Source organism: Vulpes vulpes, chromosome 5 (assembly GCF_048418805.1).
Source record: "Vulpes vulpes isolate BD-2025 chromosome 5, VulVul3, whole genome shotgun sequence".
NCBI lineage: Eukaryota > Metazoa > Chordata > Mammalia > Carnivora > Canidae > Vulpes > Vulpes vulpes.
Window position 1 is genome coordinate 82515854 of NC_132784.1, and position 27044 is coordinate 82542897.

Below are 27044 nucleotides of genomic sequence, written 5' to 3' on the forward strand. Positions count from 1 at the left end.
TGAAAGCCAGGCCCAGATTTCCCGTCATTTCTGCCAGATTAGGGAACACCATGGGGATCTGCTCCTTGACCTGGTAGAAACAGAAGCACTGGGAGATTGATTCAATTTCTTCAAAGCTGACCGTGTTAGAATCCCTACAGGAAAGGCTGTATGTAGAAGTAAAGGAGTAAATAAAGAAGCAAACCAACACACACAAAGCACAGGCAAATCTTAGCTCCAGGACTGAGGGCAGCCTGGAATTGTTTGAAAATGTTCCCATAGAGCAGGATGCGTTGGGGCCTGCCCAAGAGAGACTCTTGGCTCCAAGGGATTTGAGAATCACTGTGTTTTGCAGGAACAGTTCTCCTCCTCCTTCTCCTCCTCCTCCTCCTCCTTCTTCTTCCTTCTTTCTTCTTCTTCTTCTTCTTCTTTCTTCTTTCTTCTTTCTTCTTTCGTTTTTTATTTATTCGTGAGAGAGAAAGAGGGAGGAAGAGACAGAGGGAGAAGCAGGCTCCGCCCATGGAGCTGGGAGCCCGATGTGGGACTTGATCTCAGGACCCTGGGATCATGAGCTGAAGGTGGACGCTTACCAACTGAGCCACCCAGGCACCCCTGCAGCAACAGTTCTTAACCTCTTGGGCCGTCTGACAGCTAAGGGAGGCAACACACTCCTGGCAGTTCCTGAGGCTCACCTGGCGAGTAATTTTCCAGAAGGTGGCACCCCCTTTGAGATGAAGGTGCAATTTTAGAAAGATGTCCCAAACCGATCCCTGCTAAAAGGCCACGCCGTGTTTTTAAGCTAACTTTGGCCTTGAAATGAATTCCTCCCAGTGCACAAAGCAGGTTTCCCCCTATCAGCCAAGTCAGTAATCCCTTTATGTGGTTGAGGAATCAACCTTTGCTTCCAAAGGACAAGGAATAATCAAATCACTCCCCAAAAATAAAAAAGCACCTCTTCAATCTCAATTTGTGTGTGGAGTTTAAAAATGTGACGGGAATGGGGTTAGCTAAGTGCCTTGGCTGTGAGGGAGACTCTGAAATGGAAGGTTTGAATTGTAACTTTGAAAATAAATACTCGCCAGGGCATGGGAGTGGCTCAGTTGGTTAAGGGGCTGCCGTCTGCTCAGCTCATGATCTCGGGGTCCTGGGTTCGAGTCCCGCATCTGGCTCTCTGCTCAGTGGGGAGCCTGCTTTTCCCTCTCCCTCTGCCCCTCCCCATGCATGTGCTTCTGCTCTTTCTCTCTCTCTCTCTTTCTCTCTCTCTCTCTGTGTCAAATAAATAAAATCTTTAAAAAAGAAAAAAAAAGAAAGAAAATGAATGCTCCCCTCTCAGAAGTAGAGATCTTTACAGGCTCCTTGCTTTAGGTTTCTCTCCAGCACCTTGTCAAAGCTCCACACCCCAGGGGTGCTCACCAAGCCTTCTCGGGGAAACCCTGAAAAGTGGCCAGAGTGTCTGAAAATGTTAAGGAGGATGATTGATCCCTCGATGCCTCTCAGAAGAGGGGATGTTGGAACGTCTGGGTGACTCAATGGTTGAGCGTCTGCCTTCGGCTCAGGTCGTGATCCCGGGGTCCTGGGATCGAGTCCCACATCAGACTCCCTGCGGGGAGCCTACTTCTCCCTCTGCCTGTGTCTCTGCCCCTCTCTCTGTGTCTTTCATGAATGAATAAGTAATATTAAAAGAAGAAGAAGAAGAAGAAGAAGAAGAAGAAGAAGAAGAAGAAGAAGAAGAGGGGATGTTTAAGGTTCCACTGGAGTGACCGTAATCACTGGCCATTCCAGAGACGTTCTTCAGGGAAATGATTGGAAATGTTAGTGAAAAACCAGCTGATTTTGCAATTGAGAAGTAGACCTACAAAAGGGGGGGGGGGGCTGTGTCAGGCACGGTCCACTGCAGAAACCAGAAGACCTCGAGCTCTTTGAACAGACCGAACGTGCCCGCGAGGAGTTAGGTGCTCAGCGGGTCATCGGAGGGGGAGACCGACCCGGGGCTGGGAGAGCTGCCTCAACCCTCCATCCCCCAGCAGGACAGGACAGCAGGGGAGGTGGGGGCTCCCTGGGCACTACCAGGGACTCTGCAGGCCTCCCGCTGACAGAAGCCGGGTCTCGGGCACCACCACCGCCTCCCAGGGGACCGTGAGTCAGTGATGGCCAGTCAGCCTCGCTGTCCCCTCCACAGATAAAAGAGAGAGGAGAGGAGAATTACCAGCAGAGCAGAGCAGTACTGGGAAGCGGTGGGGAGAGCTAGAGGAGGCACATGTGGCAGAGGGGAAGATGGAAGCGTGCTCAGAGCTCGGTCCCCACGGAAAGTACTGGGCTGCCCTAACACTGCATGATGTTCCCAGTTAGGGTACATGATGTAAGGTAACGTTTCCAGGCATTACCTGGGGGCAGCCCCACTCTGGGGGGAGAACCAGCGATCTAGGCAGTGGTTGCAGAACTCAATCTAAACATTTTCTCCTTCAGAATATTTTCCTTGACCCCATACCTATGGGTCTTGGTTACTTTGGGAGGCAGATGGCTGGATTTGAGGATTTTGTCCTTCATTTCAGAGGCAACCTGCTTGTTGTCCCCTGGACTGGGCGCTCTTACGTTGACCCCGCTCTCATCACCATCACCCCCTTAGCATCGCACCCAGAACCGTCTTACGTGTGTCCTCCCGTCTCAGCCCTTAATCTCCTCCTACCTCTGCCATTTAGCTTCAGCTGTCCATAAGCCTGGCTTGCTGTGTCATCTCAAGTTAAGTTAGGGGCTTGTAATCCTAAGGAAATACCCGTTAATAAGAAGGCCGTCTCCCTGGCTGAGCCCAGGGCAGAAAGGTGGAGGTGTTGGGTGGTGCAGGGGCCTTCTGGTATAGGCCAAATCTCACCAGGCCTTGGCTCTCCAGACACTTGCTAACCCTTCAAAGATGGATGCCACTTGGCAAGTGGGGAGCAGGAGGTGGATTCTTGTGGGCAGATTTGAGAGGGAGTGGGCCAGGTTTCAGGATGGCCTCGTGACCTCACTTGGAGCCAGGCCTTCCTTACAGGTCCAGGACTTCCCTACCATGCGGGCAGTTTCCCACTGGGCAGGAGACAAGCGACTTCCTCTCTGTTGCAAGCCTGCAAGTGCCATCTGCCTTTTCACTCCCTGATTCCCTGTGCTCTGAGCACTGCCCGCTTCTACTCGTGGTGCCCGCCTACCCGTCTTGCTTCTTCTGGACTCTGAGACCTCATAGCCGCCTTTTTGGTGGAGGGGCGGGGGGGACAGGAAAGCAGAGTCTATTGAGCAATAGTCAAAGCTCCCAGAGAGGGAGGCTACCTGAGAGGGTTGCCGGAGACCTCATAGCCTCTTATTGCAGGCCAGGGTCCCCTGTGTGCTCTGGGTGTGGACACCTGCAGGGGAAGGAAGGAAGCAGGAAAAAGCAGAGCTGAGAGCTGGGCTGTGGTACAGCTACTACAAGGCCTCAGCTCAGCCTGCGTGGGCCTGCGGAGTTGTTCCAAGCGTGCGTGAAGCGTCTGGGCTCTTGTACTCCAGCGCTGACCGGTCACTGGGTGTCCTTGGGTCAGGCAGCTCTCTTTAGCCAAGGACAATTCCTGCGGAGGGAGTTGGCATTGCCGATTGCCACCAGCACCCAGGGAGAGCAAAGACCGTTTGCAGCTGGTGGCAGCGTGCCCAGCAGCTAGAGGAGAAGGCCCCCTGGCCTGAGCAGAGCGCCGCTCCACGCTAGACCCCCCCGGCCCCGGGTGCTCCTTAGCGCCCGTGGGACCCCGAGCCCCCGCTGGAGCCGGAGGCCAGAGGACTAATGAGAATTCCTTGGGAACTGCCACCGCTCTCATTTCCTCTGGCAAACATTTACCCAGGGCTGTGGAACCATGTGGCATCCGTGAATTCAGCAACGCGGGCCCTGAAAGACAAAGGGAAACATTTAAACGTTGCCAAAAAATTAGCTTTTGCATATATTCTGTTCATGTTGTACATTAGAGATGATTCATTTCTTTTCAGGTACTACTCTGTAAGATTGTATACACAGCGGGGTGGGGGGGCCTGCCTTTGGCTCCTGGGATCCGGGTCCCCCACCCCCACATTAGGCTCCCTGCTTAGCAAGGAGTCTGCTTTCCCTTCTCCCACTGCCTGCAGCTCCCCTGGCTTATTCTCTCTCTCTCTCTCTCTCTCTCTCTCTCTCTCCCTCCCTCTCTCTCTCTGTCAAATAAATAAAATCTTAAAAAAAAAAAAAAAAAAAAAAGGGCAGCCCGGGTGGGTCAGTTTAGCGCCGCCTTCAGCCAAGGGCCTGATCCTGGAGACCCAGGATGGAGTCCCACGTCAGGCTCCTGCCTGAAGCCTGCTTCTCCCTCTGCCTGTGTTTCTGCCTCTCTCTCTCTCTCTCTCTCTCTCTGTCTCTCTCTCTCTCTTAAATAAATAAATAAATAAATAAATAAATAAATAAATAACAAAATTATATATACACACCGTGTATGCTGTACCACAGGGATAATTTAAGGGCCTTTCCAAGATTTTACTTTCTTTGACTTTTTTTTTTTTTTTTACTTTCCTTCATTTCTACTTTCTCTGCTGGCGTTAGCATGCAAGCCCCACAGGTGATTCCACTGCACTACCTGGGCCAGGCTCTCTGGAGAAGAGAAAAATAGAGTCCCCTGAGCGCTTGCCCCCAGTGCTTTTCCACATTATGGGAGGAGACAGGTGGGAACAGGAGCAACAGGCTGTGGCAGTGAACTTGTGTAGGAGGAGGGAGATGGGAGACCTGTTCCTGTTGGTGCCACAGCTGCGACCCGTCCAGTCCCCAGTACTGACCACTGAGCAAGCTGCCAAACAGCTGACAGAGGAGTCCTTCTAAATAAAACCCACCTTGTTTCAAATCCTTCAGTAGCTCCCGACAGCTCTCGGGGTAGGATTGAACCCTCAGCTTGTGGCTCAGGACTCGTCTGCTCTGGCTGGCTCGGGCTTGCCCTCCAACAGATGCTCTCCACCTCCTAATCCACCCTTGGCTCCGGCCCTACGCGCCCTTCCCTACGGCCCTTGTCATGTGGACCCGTATTCGTCCCTTTGCTCAAGACATCCTTTCCCACCTACTTCAAGCAGCCAGAGTTTCTCAGTCTCAGCACTGTTGGGTTTGGGGCTGGATAATTCTCTGTGTGGAGGGCTGTCCTGTGCGTTGTAGGATGTTTGACAACATCTCTGGCCTCTCCCACCAGCTCCCGTAGCACCTCCAAAGTTGTGACAACATGTTTCCAGACATCACGCTGAGGGCAGACCCACTCTGGGGTGAGAACCAGTGATCCCAGGCAGTGCTTACAGAACTCAGTCTAAACATTTTCTCCCCCAGAGTCATTTCCTTGTCCCCATATCTATGAGTCTGACTTGGGGTACCTGCCCTAGTAGCATCTGGGACTCAGCCCCATCGAAGCCCTCACGCCTGGTCTTCCATCTGTAGATTTCCTTGTGTTATTTTCCCCATTTGACTCGTCAAGGACAGGAATCATGTTTTATTCATCCTGGAAACCTCAGCACTGTGAATAGGAACCGGCGCATAGTAAATTCAGTGTCTCTGTTTGTTGAGCAAATGAACAAGTGTGTCAGCCAGAAGAGGTGACTCCTGAGCTGAGACTTGAAAATATAGGGCAGATTTACAACTCTGAGCCATATAAACATTTGATGTGACTGGCTTATGAAAAGCCTAGACAAATGTCTGTAATTGTTTTAAGTTCCATCTAAATAGTGGTTATCAGTTAGGTTGTTTTGCCTAAAATAACAGAAAACCCAACCCTCATCAAATGATTTTAAATAAGGAAGGGAATGTATTGGGTACAATACATCCAGGCATGATTTGATTGAGGCTCCAGTTACGTCTCTGTGCATTGTGCAGTACTGTCCTTAGGTGTCGGCTTCATCCACAGGTTGGCTCTACTGGGAAGTGGCTTCAGTGGCCCTGGCCCCACATCTCCATACTACATTGCTTCTTTCCAGCCATGAAACAGAGCCTATGGCTTTTACTCTAACTGAGCCTCCAAAAGTCAAGTGCCCACCCCTGTATCCATCACTATGGCCATGGGGGTGGGAGGCTTACACTGATTGATTTAACCCAGTCAGACCTCACCAAGGGAGCTGGGGCAGGCTAGTTGCCCCCAGACCCCTTGGCTAAGACGCGGGGAGAGCAGCGGATGCGTGCTGAGTCCATCACAGTATCCACTACGTGAGAAACATGGGTAGTTGGGCCTTTAAAGGAGCAAAACCAGCATAACCTGCCATGTCTCTCATCCCTCCGGTCTTAGCCTCTCATCTTTGGTTGGCCCTCTGTAAAAAGATAGTTGAGTGTGGTGAAGAGGCAGTGACAACTGTTCCTTCTGGGCTCAGGATGGCCTGGCTACAGTCAGAGGTTGTGTTTTAGGGGCAGCTAGAGGGAAAAAGAGGGATTTGGTGGATGTGGCTTTTTCAAGACCTGAAAAGAGAAAAAAAGGAGATGTCAGTGGGTGGTTGGAGAGAGGCTATTTTGCTATGGAATGGTGTCGACTCTCAAAACTGACCTGTCTCCTTGCTGCCCACAGCGCCAGCTCAGCTAAGAAGATGAGCAAAAGCAGGCGGTGGCTCCCCTCAGAAGCGCACAGTGAAATAGCTTCCCATGAGCCAGAGCCATTCTTCTGTGTTTACTTTCAAGTTGAATCCTTTTCAAAAGATATTTTTAATTGACTGTAGCTCATGTATCAGTGTTAGCAAGCAGTGCTGTGTAATGGTCAAGCTCGTGGCCTCCGGAGCTCGGCTGGCCTCAAATTGCAGCTCAGCTACTTCCTAGCAGCGTGGGTTTGGGTTACTCCACCTCTCCATGCTTTAGTTTTCTCATCTATAAGATGGGGATACCTGCCTTCTAGGGTGGTTGTAAGAGTTAATGCAAGCAAAGCACATAGAAAACACAGTGAACATTAGCTGTTTTAACTATGGCTAACAGATTCCATGAGGGAGAAAGGGATACTATTTTTTGTCTCTCTTCTATCCTAACCCTGTAAAAGACATCTCAGGACTGCGATGAATTTTGTCACACGTTGTGATGTTGTGATTTATAATAAGAAATATCTATTTGGTTTCCATCCACTATTCCTGGCACAGAGCTCCAAAAATTTTGGAATTTCCTAAGCGTTGAGAATTTTAACGTATCTTCTGTTATGTTAACAGGGTGACTTGGAAAGCACCTAAGGGTAGGGGCTGGTTGCCCACAGAGCCAACTGCGAATATGATTAGGGGATTGGAACTTTCGGTGAAATTTGCAATTTTGCTGAGACTTTTAAAAATTCCATTTGCATGCCTGTTGCAGAAAAGAAGTCACCAAACCAGGAATTTGAACCCTCCTACCTGTTCTGAAGGGTACTGATCTCCCTTTATTGTCAGAGAAGTTCTTGAGATGTAGGCTCAGGAGGAAGCTGCTGCCTGCACCTGTGCCCTGAGAATGCTTCTCCCCACTAGAGGAAGGCAAAACTCTCTGGACTGTGTCCTGGAGAGTGTGGCCTTATAAGGCATCTATCCACTTTGGGGCTCATAACTCAAGAAAGTCTTTTTTTTTTTTAAGATTTTATTTATTTATGATAGAGAGGGGGGCGGGCAGAGACACAGGCAGGGGGAGAAGTAGGCTCCATGCCGGGACCCCAACGCGGGACTCAATCCCGGGACTCCACGATCGCGCCCTGGGCCAAAGGCAGGCACTAAACCGCTGAGCCACCCAGGGATCCCCAAGAAAGTCTTGAATAAATGGCCTTAATGATGTGAAAATGTTGGTGTTAGGAGCGAACGGACAAGAACGAATTCTTGAGAGGTCTTCAGTGCAAAAAGGTGTTTTTATTAAAGCACGGAGTCTAGACCTGTGGGCAGAAAATGCTGCACGGTCAGGGTCTCTCTTCTGCAGGATCACGAGGAGTGGCCCCAACTTTCTAGTTGGGAGGGGTCAGAGAGAGCATAAGTCTCTAAGGAATTTGGAAACAAGGTTTCCAGGACCTTGATGGGGCCAACTGTTGTTAGGAGAAGGTCCTATACTACCATTTACCAAAACTTGAGTCATGAGACCTTTCAGATGTCTATCAGAGGGCCATATGCTTGGGGGATGATTGCTAACATGTATCTTGTGGGATAGAGATAAAGGAAGTTTCAGGAATGTTTATATGTTAAAGGAGACTTGCTAGCATCTCGGAAGTCAGGATAATGTTAAGCTAAGATCACCATTTGCCTTTAGCAAAGTATGAGCATCGAGGCAGTTGAGTTCCTAGAAGATCACTCTGCCTGTCTCCAGGACTTGTCAGTGGGCTGTAAAGTGTAAGGAAATTTAATTTTTTTTCTTTTGCCTGTGTTCCACGCATCAAGAGCCCTTCATCCCTCCTCTTCACCTCCATTCTAGATAAGGCTGTCAAATGTGGTGTCTAAGTGTGGCCTCTCTCCTGATGGGATGTGGACCCCCAAATATGGGGTGACAATTAGGTAGAAGCTCGAGGCTCTGGAGGGTGGTTGAAAGAATTCACCTGAGGCAGAACAAAGGAAATAGAATGTTAAAAACACTGCAAGGGAGCTGGAGGGCAGGACAGCAGAGGAGAGGCAGTGGGTGGTGGGTGGGGGCCGTTTTTAGAGGGGGAAGATGAGGTATGGCGATGTATGGAATTTTACCTTTCTTGGGTAACTGTGCCTAGGTGTAAGTAGCCCATTGGTCAGTTGGGGCCTGTAGGTATTTTGAGGCGGGTCACCTGCTGGGCCTGTGGGTCTCAGCCAGGGCTTCACCCTGGGGCCCTTTCAGCTTACATTCCATTGCTCAAGCCTGTTTGCTGTAAAGTGGCCTCTACATCTAGTTCATTTTGGACACTTGGAAATGCCTTTTACTGATAGAGGTTTTTGAGCAGAAATCCTCCAGGCTCTCTTTTAAGATGAATTTCCATTTATTCATTTAACTAGTATGTATTAAAGTCCTACTATTTGCCATTCTGGGATGCAGCAGGACACATTAAAGAGTCCCCACCCTCAGGGAGCTTATATTCCAGTAGGAAGAAAAAGTAATAGGCACCTGAGCCCATTGATGTGCAGCCCAGTGGCAGAAATGCTACAGAAGAGTATAAAGCAAGAGGAAAACAGAAGTGCTCTTTTCAGTTGACCCCAGGGCAGGCTCTCTGGGAAAGTGACTTCTGAGCGGAGACCTGAAATGAGGGAGCTTGCCAGGCTAGCCCTTGGGGGAAGAGTATTTGGGCCGAAGGAACAGTAAGTGGGAGGGCCCAGGGGAAGATGTGTGCCTGGGGAGCTCAGAGAACATCAAGAAGACCCAGGTAGCAAGATGCCCCTTCTTGGTAAATAAGGGGTCTTGGCTTTGACTCCTTCCTTTGTTTCATCCCCACATCTCATCTCTCAGCAAGTCCTGTCAGCTCTCTTCCAGAACATTGCTCAAGCTTGTCCATAGCTTTTATGTCCGTGACCACCCTAATTCAAGGCCCTGCCGTTTCTCCTTACCTGGATCGCTGCAAGAGCCTTCTACTTCACCTTCTGTAAATGCCAATCACATTTCTCCCTTGCTTGAAATTCTTCGAGAGTTTCCCAGTGCCCTTTGAAAACACTCCTGCCTTCTTGCTGTGGCCTTCAAGATTCTAAGTGATCTGGCTCCCGCCGGCCTTTCTAACCCATCTCCTGACAGTTGGGGCTCCAGCCACACACGATCCACATATTAGCTCAGGCTGCCCTAACAAAGTGCCACACACCTGGTGACTTTTAAAGCAATGGAAATTTATTTTCTCACAATTCCAAAGGCTGGATGTCTAAGATCAAGAAGTTGGCAGGGTTGATTCCTTTTGGGGGTCATGAGGGAAGGATCTGCTCCAGGCTCTTCTCCTAGGATCCTAGATGGATGTCTTCTCCCTGTCTTCATAACATCTTTCCTCTTTTTTTTTTTTTTTAAAGACTTTTATTTATTTATTCATGAGAGACAGAGAGAGAGATAGAGACACAGGCAGAGGGAGAAGCAGGCTCCATGCAGGGAGCCTGATGTGGGACTTGATCTCAGACCTTGGAATCATAATCTGAGCCAAAGGCAGATGCTCAACCACTGAGTCACCCAGGTGCCCCACCCCCACCCCCCATCTTCCCTCTTTACATGTCTGTGTCCAAATCTACTCTTCTTATAAGGGCACCAGTCATATTGAATGAAGCCCCACTCGAATGGCCCCATTTTAACTTAATTACCTCTGCAAAGACCTCATCTCCAATACAGTTTCTTTTAAAGGTACCTGGGTTAGGACTTGAACATATGAATTGGCAGGGGGCAGCGGGGTTCACAATTCATCCTACAACAGCCCACCTTACTCTTTCTGAAATACTAAAAGTCCATCTCAGGACTTTTTCATAAGCTCCCGGTAACCTTCACATTGCTAACCCCTTCTTCTCTTTCAGGTTTTCAAAACTGTCACCTCTTCAAAGAGGCCTTCCCTGACTATCCCCAGAGAACTAGCTATGTTGACCAAGCCATCTTGTTTTGTTTTATTCAGGCAAAATCTATATATGATAAAATGTATAAGTCTTTAGTGTACAACTGGATGAGCACTGACACATGTATGTACCCTTATAACCACCAGTCCAATCAAAATATAGGACATTTTTATAACCTCCTGAAAGTCACACAGCATGCCTCCCATTAGCAACTACTTTTCTGATACTTACCCTCATAGTTTTACCTATTCTTGGACTTCATATAAATGGCATTATTTGGTATGTACTCGTTTGTGTCTGACTTCTTGTGCTCTGAGTTCACCTATGTTGGGGATGCCTGGATGGCTGTGTCAGTAAAGCATCAGACCCTTGGTTTTGGCTCAGGTCATGATCTCAGGGTCATGAGATTGAGCTCCACATCAGCATGGAGTCTGCTAATGGCTCCCTCTGTACCTCCTCCCCGTTCTCTCTCTCTCTCAAATAAATAAATAAATATTTTTTAAAAAGAATTCACCTATGTTGTTGCATGTATCAAGTGTTTTTTAATTACCGAGTACTATTCTGTTGTATAAATATACCTCTGTCTACTATTCTGTTGTTGGACATTTGAATTGTTTCCAGTTTGGAGCTACCAGAAAACATTGCTATAAATATTTTTATGTAAATATCTTGTGAATGGTCTGAATTTTTCCATCCCCCTAAAATTTATAGGTTCAAATCCTAACCTCCAAAATGTTGGTATTAAAAAAAAAGTGTTGTATTAGGACATGGGGCCTTTGGGAAGTGATGAGGTCATGAGGTCATGGGATCAGTGCCCTCAGACAAGAGACCCTGGAGAGCCCCCTCCCTCATTTGAGGGTACAGTGAGAAGTCTGTAACCAGGAAGAGAACCCTCACCCATACTCATACTTCCAGCCTCCAGAACTGTGAGAAATACATTTCTGTTGTTTATAAGCAACAGGTCTGTGGAATTTTGTTCTGGCAACCTGAATGGGCCAAGACAATGTTTTCATTTATCTTGGATAAATCAGTAGGAGTGGAATCTCTGGGTCATAAGGTATATGTTCAACTTTTTAAGAAACTACAAACAGGTCTATGAAGTATGTGTGCTATTTGACCCTCCTGCCAGAAATGTGACAGTTCAGATTTCACCTCTCAGCCTCATCAACATTTGCTGTTATTAATCTTCTCAACTTTAGCCATTCCAGTAAATGTGAAATGATATGATTTCCCTAACTACTAGTGGTGTTGCATACTTCGACATGTGTTTATTGGATATGTTATGGATCTTCTTTTATTGGCAGTCCTATTCCAGCCTTCTGTCCAATTGTTAAGTTGAGTTGTATTTTGTTCTTCATGTGTAGGAATTATGTATATATTCTGTATATAAATCCTAGCATTTTTCTCCTGGTCCATGGCTTGTCCTTTCATAAGGAGTCTGATGGAAAACTAGTTTTTAGTTCTGATAAAGTATTAGGGCTATAGAATATGCTCCACGACCAGGCAATAGGATGGAGCTGTGTCCTGTGTTGGAATACTCTCTAGAAAGAAGGTACTTGGGGGTCCCAGCGAGCTGTCATTTCCTTCTAGTTTGTTCTGCAGTATTCAAAGAGAAGCTGAAGTCACATGGATACTTGTGAGCACCCTGGTATGCTCTTTTGAGAACAACACTGAAAAGATCACAGATTCTTATTCTTTCCAGTAGGTATCCAAGCTCAAGCCCTGAGGGGCTGGCGGGGGTGGGGTGGGTGGGTGGGTGACTCATGTGTTCAGGTATGGAGAAGAAATGGTCTTAAGTTCTTCTGAAAACCTGTGGCGTTTGCTACTAAATGATGATATATCCTAAGAGTCCAAGATCTTCCTTATATGCATATCCTCTGACCCCATAATTAAACTTCTAGGGGTTTAAATTTCTAGGGGCTGAATCCATGGTTATGTGCAGAGTGTTAATCACAAGTATACTTATTTCAGCTTTGTTTCTATTGTAAAATATTAGGACACCACCTATAATACTGGACTATTACATGGAGCCTGAAAACTCCACAGAGCAGAATGCTATGAAATCATGAAGGTTATTCCCTTATATAATAAGGGAATATATATAATATATATATAATATATATATTTACTGGCAGAGCCATTTCACAACATTGTTGTATAAAAAGGGTCTCAAAATATTTTTTTTTAATTTTTATTTATTTATGATAGTCACAGAGAGAGAGAGAGAGAGAGAGAGAGAGAGAGAGGCAAAGACATAGGCAGAGGGAGAAGCAGGCTCCATGCACCGGGAGCCCGACGTGGGATTCGATCCCGGGTCTCCAGGATCGCGCCCTGGGCCAAAGGCAGGCGCTAAGCCACTGCGCCACCCAGGGATCCCAGGGTCTCAAAATCTTATGTATAATCCCATTTTATAAAAAAACCTTATATATGTATATATGTGCATACATATATTTGTATATTCTGTTTATAAAAGCGTGACCCAGATGGCTCAGGCTGTGTGTCTATGTCAACAAAAGTAATTTTTAAATACATCTATTCCTTTCCTCATATTTTTCATGTACATGAAGGCTATTGTATCATGCCCAGTAATACTTCTAAAATTCCCTGAATTTCTCTCCCGTTTGTATCAGAGCTGCTTCTCCACCTCTCTCCAAAATCCCACTTAAAAATCCTTCAGCCCACCCCCTTCTGCCTGTAGGGTCCACCCCATTTCCTATTCTCCATCACAAAAGCCAGAGATTCTGTGTGGCCAATGCTAGGCCCTCCTGGGAAGAGGGGAGGGGAGAAGCAGTAGGGCCAAGCCTGCACTCTTTGTATTGGCCCAGGATGGGGTAGTGGGAATGGGGATTAATGGGAGTGGGGGAGTGTTGGCAATGCTCCAGCATTGATAATCTTCCTCCTATTTCATATGTGTGGGAAACATCTGGAAGGATGTGTACAAAGGCCAAAACATTAACAGTAGTTATTTCTGGCGGTAGGATTAGAGTGGATTTTAATTGTCTTCTTCTTGCTTCTCTGTTTTCTAATTTACTGCCATGAACAGACATTCCCTGATTAATTTTTAAAAATTTTTATTGAAGTCCATCTTGATGAACTTATAAAAATAATAATAAAAAAAATAGTTCCCCAGGGCTTCGAGAGGTTGGAGAAACAAGAATGGTAAACTTCAAGTTAAAGAGGTTTCAAAATACATTCTGTGTCTCAGATTCAGCCCTCAACCTTGTAGCCAAGCCAACCAGCAGCCGACACCAGGAAGTTTGTCTTTGCTCCTGTCTCCCCCTTTTTGACAAATAAAAGCAAAAGGTATTTTCAGAGATGTGCAAGTTAGAGAGAAGGGCTTGGGGCAAGGTAAGCAAGTTGAGCGAGTATAGACATGATATGCCTTATCTGGAAAATGGCTACAACCATCTGGTCCTCGGGGATGGGTGAGGAAAACCCAGGTCAAGGCTTGCCCATGACAGGTCTTCCAGTAGATTTGAGCACCTGCTATGTGAAGTTCTGTCACTCATCCGGGACATCTGACAATCTCTCAGATCATCAGATGATTCTTGCTTCCAGCTTTGGGCTTGGGCTTAGATTTGAGAGTGGAGATAGAGGCCTGAGACGTAGGCTCAGCACTGTAGGAGCTCATCCCCATCTATGCGATGAGGCACATAACAACAATAAGAGCAGCTAATAATTATTAAATGCTCACTCTTAGAAGAGCTTTCTGTGTATATATGGGTGTTTTCCATTTTTCAAGGAATCTGTTAGTAATTATCTTATGGTCTGTCCTCCTGGTCACAGAAGTCTGTTTGTCCCATCTGTCACAGCCCATATCGGTGGTATGGCAATCAATCTGTTTAGGTATGTACAATAGGTAACAGCTTGGGGGCTGGAATCAGACTCTCTGGGTTCAGATTCCAGCTCTGCCAATTATAGGCAACATATTCAATGCTCCAATTTCTTCATCTATAACAACATAAGGACAATAGTTGCTATCTCATAGGTTATTGAGAGAAAAAGAATGAGGGGTGCCTGGCTGGCTCACTCGGTAGAGCATGCAACTCTTGATCTCAAGGTTGCGATCTTGATCTCAAAGTCTCCAATGTCTACATTGGGTATAGATATTATAAATAAATAAACTTAAAAAAAAAAGAAAAAGAGTGACTATATATAAAGCACTTAAAACAGTGCCTGGCACATAAGCTGTAAATAAATGTTAGCTGGTATGATTATTGCTGTTGTCTTTGCTGTTTGTCTTCTCCTATAGACTAGGAGCTTCTTGAGGGGTGGGTCACCATCTTATTCATTGGCTGTATCCACAACTCCCAATACAGGGCCTCATTGAAATAATATTTGTCTATTAAATAAGAGAGCAAATTTATCACTGTTCACATCTTTCAAGGTGAGGAAGGAAGTTGGGCAGGGCTATTTCCTTCATGAATAGACATGAATATACATGAGATTCCCCCAAGAATGAATATAGAAAGAGGAACCCGGGCCTCCTGGAGCACATAGAGTCCAAGAAACAGTAAATGTGAAAATCAGAAGGTCCTTCCCAGATCAAAGTTTAGCACCTCCATTTGACAGATGAGGAGACTGAGGCTTGGGGAGTTCATGTGACTTGCCCGTTGTCTATACAGCTCATCAGCATTGGAGTGAATGTGTCAGGGAGTGTGGGCCCTTTATCCTAACCTCATGGTCTACCCCATGGGCAGTTGGACAGAATTTCTTATTGGTTTAATTTCCCAAAGTTTTTTTTGAGTATGCCATGTGCCTTATGCTAAGCTCCTAAGAGATAGGTGAGATGGGCTCAGGGAGCCTCCAGATTTGGGCAAGATGGATATTAAATAAGCAAATACAAGTGTGATGACGGGGGAGCCCAGGGTATAATGACAGTTTGTCTTGTTTCTATCGGTAGATGTCTAGAGACTGAAAAACCATGTGAGAACAGTGGGAAGACAGGAAGAGGCTGGAGCAAACCTACTGAGGTCACTTGGGGTATTGAATATTGGGCCCTCCAGCAAAAAGGAAGCTTCCTCCCATACAAAATGGAAACTCTGGGGTGGGAAGCAGAGGTTGACTTCTGCTGGGGAAGTTATGGGGTGGATGCAGTGGGAGCCTGGAGAAAGTGTCTCTACCTTCTCAGCGAAGGTCATATCTCCCCACCAACCTTACTCGAAGAACCCCCCAAGCTGGCACGGCCCTACCCCAGAGCTCCTGGGAGATTGGCAGAACAGGGAGTTGTTGCTAAGAAGTATATTTTTGCCCTGCTTAAGGCACAACTATAAATTCACATAACAGATCCACCAATATGACTGGAAATGCATAGCACAGCTCAGGGGTGGGAAAAATTGTAGCTCCCCCCAGTGCCATTAATCCTCCACCTGGGAGTAGTTTAGCATTAAGCATCCATTATTTATTAGGGAGACAGGGATGTAGAGAGGAAAGGCAGCATGTGGGTAGCAACCAGCATTGATGGGGAAATGTAAGAGGCAACGTGGTGCAGCCAGATGTCAAGGGACGGGAGCTGGGAGAGCAAGGCTCTGCACCGCCACCCATGGAGGACTTTGGATAAGTCCCTTAAACCACCCTGGCCTTGACTGCTTCATCTATAAAATGGGGCTTGGATTCCATGGTCTCCTAAAATCCTTCCGGGGTCTGAAATGTTGTCCAAAATGTCCTCTGCATTGTGAAGGGAAAATTGTTTTCAGAAGTTGCATTCACTACCCTAGAAGGTGTCACCACGCCATCAAGGAGCACGTTTCCAGGAGAGCCATCTCCAGCCTTTCCCTAAAGATCCCCAATTTGTAAGGGCCCCATGGGGGCAGGCACCCAGGTATGAAATGCCTTTGAGTGTGTTTATCGTGGCAAAAGTAACTTTGCATTCTACTCCATAAGCTATTTTTGCTTGTGTTCCTATAAAAACCATATTCTCAATTCTTACTTGGAGATGTTTGTTGACAAATCTAGACCTGAAGAGTTGGCAGAGAACCTCATCTTTTGATCTTGAACCATGGCCACACCTTGACTCTGGGTGATAGGATTACAGAAAATGTCTCACTTCTCAGTGTTTTATGTCTTTTCTATTTCTTCTCTAATCCACTTATATTCATTTAATACTAAAGGAAAGTGAATAAGTTTTCAAAATAGGAAAGATAACAAATTTCTGACCTTCCACATATAGATTTTAAGAAGAGAAAGACCCCTTTATGAATGAGTTCTCTGGCGACATTTTCATGGTGTGCTCTATCTCATAGATCCAAGAGAGTGGTGCACAGCAATTAGGTGAGAAACGGGTGCAGTTGAATGTATAAAGGTAATAACGACAGGGTGACAACGGTGACTACCGTGTTTTGCCGTACGCTGCTGTTCTAAACCCTTTGTACGTATCATTGGACTTAATGCTTGGAAGACCCCTGGAGGCACATGCTAGTTTCTTCACTTTCCAGATGAGGAACTGACACAAGAGAAAGTGAAGTCAGTTTCCTGGTTGGAACATCTTTTATGCCCTGGCTTCTATCTTCTCAACACACCTTTTAGGTCTGGCTTTGCTATAGCATCTGCTCGCCGCAGCAGCAACTTGACCATGTCACCTTAGCAGTCACTTAGCTTTTGCTTCTGCACTGAGGCTTCTCTGTCTCTGTTGTGAGGGATATCCATGGGAGCCTGTCGCACCCACCTGGCACCTGCACAGATCTCAGAGTGCAAGGACACTTTCTGGAGCAATTCTTGACAGATGGGGGATGAGAGCTGGTGGACAAAATCTTGCTATACAGTCCTAAACCATGTTCTGCATGGTTCCTTGGTGGGTCCCCAGGGGGATTAAGCCTCAGTTGCCCACAGCAATCACTGATTTAGTACTTGCCTTTGGTTGGCTTTTTTCCCTTCCCCCAGTTTATTCATTCTAGGCCCTGACTCCTATTCCCTAGAATTGTTTTCCAAAATCAATGATCTGTACATAAAGGATGTCTCAGGTCCTGCTTTATGGGAGAACGTAAGCTAAGACATTGCCCAAGATCACCCAGCTGTTAAATTGTGGCACCCAGGTAGGAGCAGATTCATTTTATGTAAAATAATAATAATCACCCAGCACCAGGATATAAATACATAAATCTTTTTAAATGGATATGTGTGTACAGAGGAGGAGTTTACAGGCACACCTAGATAGGCTTGGGAGTGGAATAAGTTATACCAAAGGTTAATGGATTTTTAGGGGTTTTTTCCCCTCTTACTTATCTGTATTGTTTCATTTTGCTAAAGTGGCAGCGTGTCACTTATGTCATGGATGGAGAGCAGGATGGCAAACTGATCTATGCTGATTTATTCTCACGGAACCCTCAAGTTATTTTAGCAGACAATAGCAGCCATGGAACATGCTTGAGTGGATGTGGACCTAGGACTCTCCCACAACCTCACTCTCAGGGTACCACAAAAGCAAGTCTCAGATCAAGAGACCAAGATGCAGGCAGACTTACTCAATAAGCATTCATCAGCAGGCGAGCCTAAGATAGTCTGCGCAGCCTGCTCTGAAAGCTGATGACACCCCAGCCTCTGCCCACTTAGGTTGTGCTGCTGCTTCCTAAGTGAAAAGTTCACTGGAGGAAAACAAGAGAACATTCTAGATCAGTTGGTCTCAAACTTGAGCAGGCACGAGAGTCTCCTGAAGGGCTGGCTAAAGCGCAAGGTGCTGGGCTCTGCTCCAGAGCTTCTGATTCAGTGTACCACACTTTGAGATCAGTCTTCTAGAAGCAGGATTCTGTTGCTCTCTGATAAAACTGGCATCGGGCAGCCAGCAGGTCCCTAAATGGCTCAACACAGGACCGTTTAGAGAGTTAGTCCAGAGTCTAGAGCATCAACCATTGAGGTATAGATTACCAGATGCTCTTCTTTTTTTTTTTTTTAGGCTCTTGATTTTTTTACCTGAAAGGCATGAGGGTCCATACCACTAATGTCAATGAAAAGCCATTTCTCATCATCCTTAGGCCAGTTAGCAAAGCCTGCTGCATCCCTCGAGCTCCAGTGGAGCACACCTGGAGAGCTGGCATGTGGCCTTAGGAACACAATGCTAGCTGACCACCCCTGTGGGGTGAATTTCTGGATGGAGTCCCTGGGTGATAACATAAATGAACACTATACCTAATAGCATGTGTTCAAGCTGAATATTTTAGGGTAAAGTGCAGACAACATTGATGGGAAGGAAAAGTTCACTAACAAATCAATGGGCATGTGTTCGATCCCACAGACGGAGCCTGAGATCATAGAGGAAACCAACATTGACAGAGTTAACGAGCCCCGGGGCTACGCCAGGTCGAGGCAGGTGAAAGGCCACTCAGAGACCTCCACGCTGAGCTCCCAGCCCTCCATCGATGAGGTCAGGCAGCAGATGCACATGCTGCTGGAGGAGGCCTTCAGCCTGGCGTCCGCAGGCCACGCAGGCCAGAGCCGGCACCAGGAAGCCTACGGCTCAGCACAGCACCTGCCCTACTCGGAGGTGGTGACCAGCGCTCCGGGGACCATGACGCGGCCCAGGGCAGGGGTGCAGTGGGTGCCCACCTATCGCCCAGAAATGTACCAGTACAGTCTGCCGCGGCCGGTAAGTCCAATGTCCCACCCACCTGCCACCAGCAGGTTAGTTCTCCCAGCGTGTTCCCACAAGGGTCTCAGAGCGGGGACTTCCCAGGACAAACCACCTTGGGATTTGGAGACAAACTCTTCTGGGCTCTCATCCCATCCTCTACCCATGATCCAAGCCTGAGCTTGTGGGCACAAGCACATGGGAAGCCCTTACATCAAACCGTAATACATTTTAGAATGAATTTCCTTCTCGACTGTCCCTCCTGTAAAGGGTTGACCATATTCTTCATGCACTGGTGGTTTCCTGCATTTCCAAGTGTGAGGACCCATTTTAAATGTCAGAACACCTTGCAGAGCTGCATGTGACGGAGCCATGTGCCTGGTGGCTCAGAGCAGAGGCTTAGGAGGTGGGTGGTTTGATGTTGAGTCCCTGCTCCACTATTCACTAGCCTTGGAGATGTCACTTAAGTTCTCTACAGGTGACATAAACAAAAAAAATAACCTACTTGCTAGGGTTGTTGTAAAGATTAAACGAGTTGATACATCTGAGGCCCTTAGAAGAATGCCAGACACACAGTAAATGCTGCAGCAATGTCAGCCATGCCCTTTTCATTTGCTGGTAAGTGCACTTCAGCATCTAAGAAAGCACCCAGTGACTAAAAGATACCATGATTTAAATAAGAATTTTAATTAGTGTGCATTTCACTCATTTTGGAGCTTCTAGAGATATCTTTTTTAAAAGATGGATGGGGCACCTGGGTGGCTCAGTCAGTTAAGCATCTGCCTTTGGCTTGGGTCATGGTCCCAGGGTCCTGGGATGAAGCCCTGAGTTAGGCTCCCTGCTCGGTGGGGAGCCTGCTTCTCCCTCTCCCTCTGCTGTTCTCCCCACTTGTGCTCTCTGGCTCTCCCTGTCAAACAAATAAATAAAATCTTTAAAAAAGGATAAAGTAAAATACAAATAAAACGTTGGATAAACCATGGACCATAATAAGCAATGCATTGTGCGTGTATAGATTCCACCCTTGTCATAGTCCATGGCCTAGCCCCAAGGGTTACTCATTAGCAGAGCTTCATAAATTGTCCTTGTGATGTGTAATCACATAAGCAATAGCCGACATTTATTGTTTTACTGTTCTTCGGTATTGATCCTGTGTATGCATATGCTAACTGTGCTAGCTCGTTTGTTTAGTCCTGACTGCAAGCCACTGAGGCAGGTGCTAGTTTTATCCCTATTTTACAGCTGAGGGGACTGAGGTTACACACTTGTTCAAGTCACACAAGCCAGAAAGGGGCACAGCTGGGACCCAGAGCCGGGCAGTGGGCACCAGGGCCCATGTTCTTAACCAGCATGCTGTCCTCCCTTGTGCTGTTACATTGCCTCCTCGTCCATATTATTTCTTTCATCTGCAGTAGACGATTTTGGGACCTTTGGGCTTGTAGACCCTCATGATAATTTTGAGCCCGACCCTCCACGATCCACACCACACAGACACTTGATAAATTGCTGCTATGCTGTGTGACTCTGTAGCCTGCACACTATTTTGAGTTTCCTCTTGGTCTCCTCTGCTCCAGATTCCTCCTCTCCTCCAAGTCACTGAGCACTTGTGCCCCTTGACCCTGCTCCTGTCAGTTCCCTCCCTCTGACTGTCAGTGTCTAGCCTTACCTTTCCTGTTGGCTAAGCTTTAGCAGGCGAGACTGAGCTTCATTTTGAACCAAACCTCTGGGGTGGGGGGGCTGTGTTTGCGTGGGGCTGTTATCACTGGAAGGGCATGTCCTTAGGTTGGCAGGTGCAGAATTTCTGTCTCGTCTATTCACTCCACGGTGATCAGCTTCTGGGAACTTGACTCGTGCTGATTAGGCTCACAACAACTGCTTTATCAAGGATTCGAGCTTTACAAACCTGCAATGAGAAGCTGGCTGACCACGTGGGCCAGAAAACTCAGGTTTTCTGGCCAGTGTGGTCTTTCATTACGTAAAAGCCAATCTGTGGGAGGTAAGACACTGTCAGAAGGAGAGCTGGTGGCAATTGGAACTATCTTCTGAGTCTGTGAAATGCAAACAGGGAGAGTGCAGGCAGCGAAGGACAGAGGGCAAACACCGATCATCTTCTTTACATCCCATTTTCTGAGATATGGGTAGAGTGCTGTGCAAAATTCTTAAAATAATCTTTAACCCAAAATAGAAGAGTTTGGGACAATGCCCAGATCTCGGGAGTATGAGTGTGCCTCCACCATCAGGGAAGCTTGCTACATATGTTGAAGAAGCACCGCCTTCCAGAAGAGCATCAGCAACTGTGGCACCACCACTGGCCATGCTCCCCCATCACCTGGAGACCAAACCTCCTTTTTTCAGAACAAATTAGAAGTCTCACTGAGCCTTACAGATCCATCACCTTTAAACTATTTTCCTTTGGCCATCATGTTACAGTTTGCACAGTTAGAGCTTCCTAATTCCTCCTTACATGGCACCCACCCTTATGGGGGAAGAAGGGGTTTTTCTCACTGAGATTTATAAAAAACCTGAATCTTAACTACATTTACACACAGCTCTTAAGCATTTGTACCCTGGGAAGAGTCACCTGTATCTGTTCTGTATTGATTCACACTAATGGCAGTTTCATTGGTTCATCCCTCTTGATCTCCATACAATGACCACATCCCTGGACTTACCCTCAGCCCAGCATGAAATGGCACACACCTGCTGAATGAGCACAGCCAGTGGCTGAAACACTGAGTCTCGGATTCCTCCGCCATAAAATGGCAGTGAGAAGAGGGCTTCAGTGAGGATGAAGTGGTAATTCATGTAAAATGTTTAGCACAGTCTGGCACCTGTGGAGCACCCACTGCTTGTTTGCTGATATTAATCAGAGGGCTTCAGATGGTGCCCAGCACCTCAAATTGCTCAATGAATGGTAGTCATCATTATAAAACTATTCTGTCCTATTCACAGAATTCCACTAGTTTTATCCCTTCTCTGCACAGTTCTGAGGCTACATCTTTTCCTCCTGCTGCTCTGTTAAATTCCTCTAAGAACATGCCCAGGTGCCCCAGCCTAGGGTCCCAGAGAAGCTTCACTTCTGTTGGAAGATGATTCTCAAGAACAGCTGGACCCCTCTGGCTGGAGGCCCGACTCTGGGGATCCAGAAAGAGATCAGGTTTCAGACAGAAAATCTTAAACAACCAGGATGAGTCTTCCAACCGATAATGGAATCCACATCCAAGGTGCCTCAATTTAACAAAACCGTCTAAAAATTTCATTGTGGGACATATGAAAACTTAGATCATCCTTTTTGTTATAATTTGGGGTTGGCAGTGGTGCCAAGAAGGGCAACAACATCAGTATTATATGCTTGAAAAATAAGGCCACCAAAAACGGGGAAAGAACTGAAAAATAGCACAGTAGAGAGATTGGCCATCAAACCAGAACGATACCAGAGGCGGTTCCTTTGTCATTAAGGGCTTCCCCTTTTTTGCCAACACATGTGGTCCCTATTTTTGTGAACGGAAAAAATAGCTAACAATACCCAATAGAAATAATGATTCTTAGCCCACGTTCTTGCTGAGCCCCCTTGTGCTATGATAATGTGGAAATCAATAGAAAAGGTGCCAATTTAGAATGATAACTATGATTACTTTTCAGCTTCCCAAAAGGAAGCGCTTGGAGCCCTGCCGGAAGATAATTGGAAGCTGGTGGTTTTAAATGAGCTAGGCCAGGCTGGTGGCATTTATATCATGCAAAAGGTTACTGCTGGCAGCCTGGGACTTCTGCACAGCAGTTCGGGAGACCCCTGGAATCTGTGAAGAGATTGGACTCGACACCTCATGACCGACCCAGTTGTGCCTGCATGGGTCTGTGTCAAGTGGAGTGAAAACATCCTTTGGCCTTCCTGTTGGTGTCAGAGTAGGGGATTCAGAGGAAGGCAGTCGGGTGAAAACATCCTCCCCACTAAAGGCTTTCCAGGGGTAACTCACAGTAATAATTATAACTAAATCAGCGGCTGCCATATATCGAGCTCCCATTATGTGTCGGACATGAAGCTAAGTGCTGTGTAGACGTGATTTCTTCTAATCAAAGCATCCTACAAGGTAATGTTATTATCCCCATGTACTCAGGAAACTGAGACTCAGAGGAACTAAGGAAACATGCCCAAGGTCACAGGGCTGATGCGGGGCTAGAACCTAGAGCTGTCTGACTTCAAACCCACACACTTTGCACCCTTTGGCCCAGTGAGCCTTGAGGATGTCCTTTGGACTTTGAGGAGACTCAGATCTCCAGAACGGCAGTGTGATCTCCTCATAAGGAAGCTGACCCTGAGAGGATTTTGTCCATTCCTACCACTGCCGCTTGTAAGGGAGACATCTCGATCAGGATGAAATCAAGAATTTCACAGCTTTTTTTCCCCCTCTTCTCCCCTCAAAAACAAAACCAAACTCCTGTTGATGAGATATGCAGACCTGTCAGGTATGAGTCTGCATCCACCACAACACTCACGTTCAAGAAATAATTAGGCTTCTTACGTTTCTCCGAATCTGATTTGAATCTGTTCTGAGCTCCCATCTGGTCAGGTGGATGGGAAATCCAATGTCAGTTCTTACTGAGCTCTCTCCACCTCTGGTTGCTCCAAAGTGATTGGTGGTTGAGGCAGTCGGGACACCAGGAGAGGGTCTATCCCAGCACTGTGGATGGGGCACTGTCCCAACTCCTGGGAGTCCTTGAAGGCTGGTCACACTGTCACACTGTCCTACATAGGCCAGCCTTGGCGTGGGGATATTTGCCTCTGGACTGCCCTGAGGAAGCCTCCTTGGAAACCAGCTGAGTACAACATCCAGCAAAGGCATAGCCCTCGAAGCTTAGAAAAATCATTCAAGTGAGTAAAACCAGTTTATCCAGGAAGGCTGCGTGGGAAAGAAGAAAAGAAGGTAGCAGATGGAGAATACTTAGTGCACACAAAACTCAGGGGGTTGCAAGACATATATACTTTTCTTGATTTTTCTCTTCTCCACGCACCAAAAGCTCATCATCATTTTGGGGTCTCCCTCCCTACCCCTGGGTTGAGCTATCGCGGGATCAGCCACAGTGCACAGCAGGGGCAAGGGGTGGGAAGATAGCATCAGAATCTGGTTTCAGTTTGTCCTTCTCTAACTACTCTGGCTGGCATCCCTGAGAAGTCCTGGCTTCTGCCTCGACTCCAGGTGTCAGCCCAGGGGAGCACAGATGTATCCTGGGTCTCCTGTGTGCAAAGGTCCAGACCCTTCCACCCTCCTCCCATGCTTGAATAGACTCATTCCCCACTCTGTCTCTCTTTCCCCCTCTGTCACACACACACACACACACACACACACACACACACACACACACACACTCTATCCACACTCTTCCCCTCTCGCATCTTCCTCATATTAGCCTCTTCTCCCCTGCCTCCACCCAGGGTGAAGCAAGACATAGAGCCCCTTCTCCAGACCCATCAGCATCTAAGCTCTCTGACCTCCCTCCCATCCTCCTCTCCTTCCTAACCCCAGGGTGTTTACCTCATCTAGGGGCAAAGTAGACTAAATGTACCTCTCTTCTAACAAGTCTCTTCTTTCAGCATCAACTTTTGACCTTGAGTGCTTTAGGATTTTTGATATTCAAAATCCTAAGTTCAATAGTTGTGGCTATCAAAACTCCAATGAGTGCTAGCTCTTGGGCCATCTTCAGTGGCTGTGGCTGTGGCCTTCCTTCCCTGAGGCAGGAAGGTGGGATGCCCTTTGCTGCTTGGGGTAGGGGAAGCACCCTAGATTCCAGGAATTATGGGGAGAAAAAAGTCTTAATTATTACAATTACTATATCAAAAGATGACCCTGTCTCAGAAGGAAGTGAATATTACTTCTGGAGGACCCACTGTGTGCCAGATATTATGTTAATATATAACATGAGTCTTTCAAACAGTCTTAGGTGTGGGGGTATAATACTGTTAACCAACCACCATCACCTAGTGAGAAAGTAGGCACAGACAAGGCAAATTGCTCAAGGTCAAGCAGATGGTAAAGATCAAGCCAGATTTCAACCCTGTTTTTTTGTTTTTTTTTTAAATAATATTTTATTTACTTATTCATGAGAGACACTGAGAAAGAGGCAGAGACACAGGCAGAGGGAGAAGCAGGCTCCTCACAGGGAGCCTGATGTGGGACTCGATCCCAGGACCCCCGGGATCACAATCTGAACCAAAGGCAGTTGCTCAAACACTGTGCCACCCCGGTGCCCCTCAACCCAGATCTTGTCTGATTTCAAACCCATGCCATCTGTACCACACTACCCTTAACTCAGAATGGCAAGATGGTGTCCTTAACTGGCTGTGGGATTTTGGACAAGTCAGTTTACCCCTCTGGCTTTAGCATCCCCCTTGGTTAAGGTAAGGGATATGGTCTCAAGGTCTCCTGCTCTCTTTCCAGCTTGAACCTTTTGTGATTCCTGAAGCCTTGGAAACCTTAGCTATGGCTCTATCAGTAGCTCATGGTGAACTGACAGATCAAGATAAGCCTTGGGTTTTCACCATGGGGTTAGTCTTCAATTACCAAGTCCTCTGTTTTTCACTACATAAGAACTATCCTTCTGGAAGATTTTACTTCCTACACCAGGATGTAAAGCTATTTACAGCCACATGTAGATGCCTGTTTTGCCTGGAGCAGTGTTGTCCGTGTCAGCACTGGACAACACTGGAATGCCATGCAATGGTGCCCCTTCCAATGCCATGGAAGGGGCACCATTGCAGTGCAGCCCAGTACTGTTAGCAGGTGTCTAGAGATTGATGCATCCACCCTGATCTGAGGCTGGCTTGTTGATACTGGAGAAAAGCCATCAAAGAGGGTGGGTTGATGTGGCCTGCCAGTCTTCCTCCCCCACCAGTACAAAGCCTGGGACCCCCTGACTTGGTCCCTCCAGCCACAGGCTGCCCCCTTTGACCTGTCATCCCTGTAGTGCTACCCTTGAGATTGATCTTGACCACATTCCTCCTTCTAGATGGATGTACCTGCACAAGGAGGGATCAGCACACTGTGGGCCTCACCTGGGCTCCTTCTCGACTAAGATTACTAGAGAGGATGGCCTTGAACCACTCCCATCCCCTCCCAAGGACATCATGACTGAAACTTTGAATAGACTATGTAGTCACCTTTTCCCCCTTCGATGCTTAAAACCAAACTTCCAAGCCCAAAGAGTGGCCTACTCTAGACACACCCAGTCTCCTTCCGCCTAAGAGACCTCAGACCTAGATACAAGGACAGCCTTCAGTTCTGAGTCTCTGATCTCCTTTCTAGCCAAAGGGCAGGGATCCCAAAAGATGGTGCTCTTGGGTGCCAGGCTAGGTACCTCATGGCTACTGTCCTGATACTGGGAACTTGGAAACAGGCAACAGTTTTGAGCAATAGCTTCCAGTGAAATCCCAGTCACAAAGCAGCCAGCAGAGAGCCAAGACTTCAGGTACATAATAAGAGAAACCAGAATGTGGGGGCTTAGAAGTCTGGGGAACCAGCATGGAGTGAGGGAGGGGGAAAGACACTAGGAGAGGTCATCCTCGCAGCCCCCAAGCACAGGGCACAAGCTCTACTTTTTATGTGGCCCCTGTGGCCACTCCAGGGCCCTGAGTGTACAGCCCAAAGGGGACTGTGATTTCCTGTGCAGTCTTGATTGTATCTGGAAAAATCTTCCAAAGAAAGGAGTCACCTTGGTACTTATTGAAATTTCAGAATTTTTAATCCATTCTTTGGTGAAGTGCTACAGGACAGACACAGGCTCAGAAAGGTTTTTTCTTGGCTGAAAAACTGTATTGAGAATGGATAAGCCTTCTGGGAATCAGCGATAAAAATAAGTTGTCTGTCTCCTCTACCGAGTATTGCGACTGGCCAGAAGAGAGAAGAGGGGCTATAAACCCCTGTCTCTATTTTGGGAAAGGCATGTCCTTATTTGATGGTTTGTGGATAATAATGGAGTACAAGCTGGAAAGTACACCATCCAAGATGATGATTTTCAAACTCTCTGCAAAACCTTAGCATTCAGGGAGGTCCCAGGTTGTCATCATGCAGGTAAGTGAAGG

At 47.0% G+C, this 27044-nt stretch overlaps 1 protein-coding gene across 7 annotated transcripts in view; it reads left to right on the plus strand.

The window, feature by feature from the left end:
* KIAA1549L (KIAA1549 like) overlaps nucleotides 1-27044 on the plus strand; it is a 263343-nt gene that overhangs the window by 220410 nt on the left and 15889 nt on the right. For all 7 annotated transcript variants that reach the window (XM_072759088.1, XM_072759084.1, XM_072759085.1 and 4 more), the window contains one exon: nucleotides 18641-18991. In XM_072759088.1, coding sequence (XP_072615189.1) covers nucleotides 18641-18991 — 351 coding nt within the window. The remainder of the gene's footprint in view (nucleotides 1-18640; nucleotides 18992-27044) is intronic.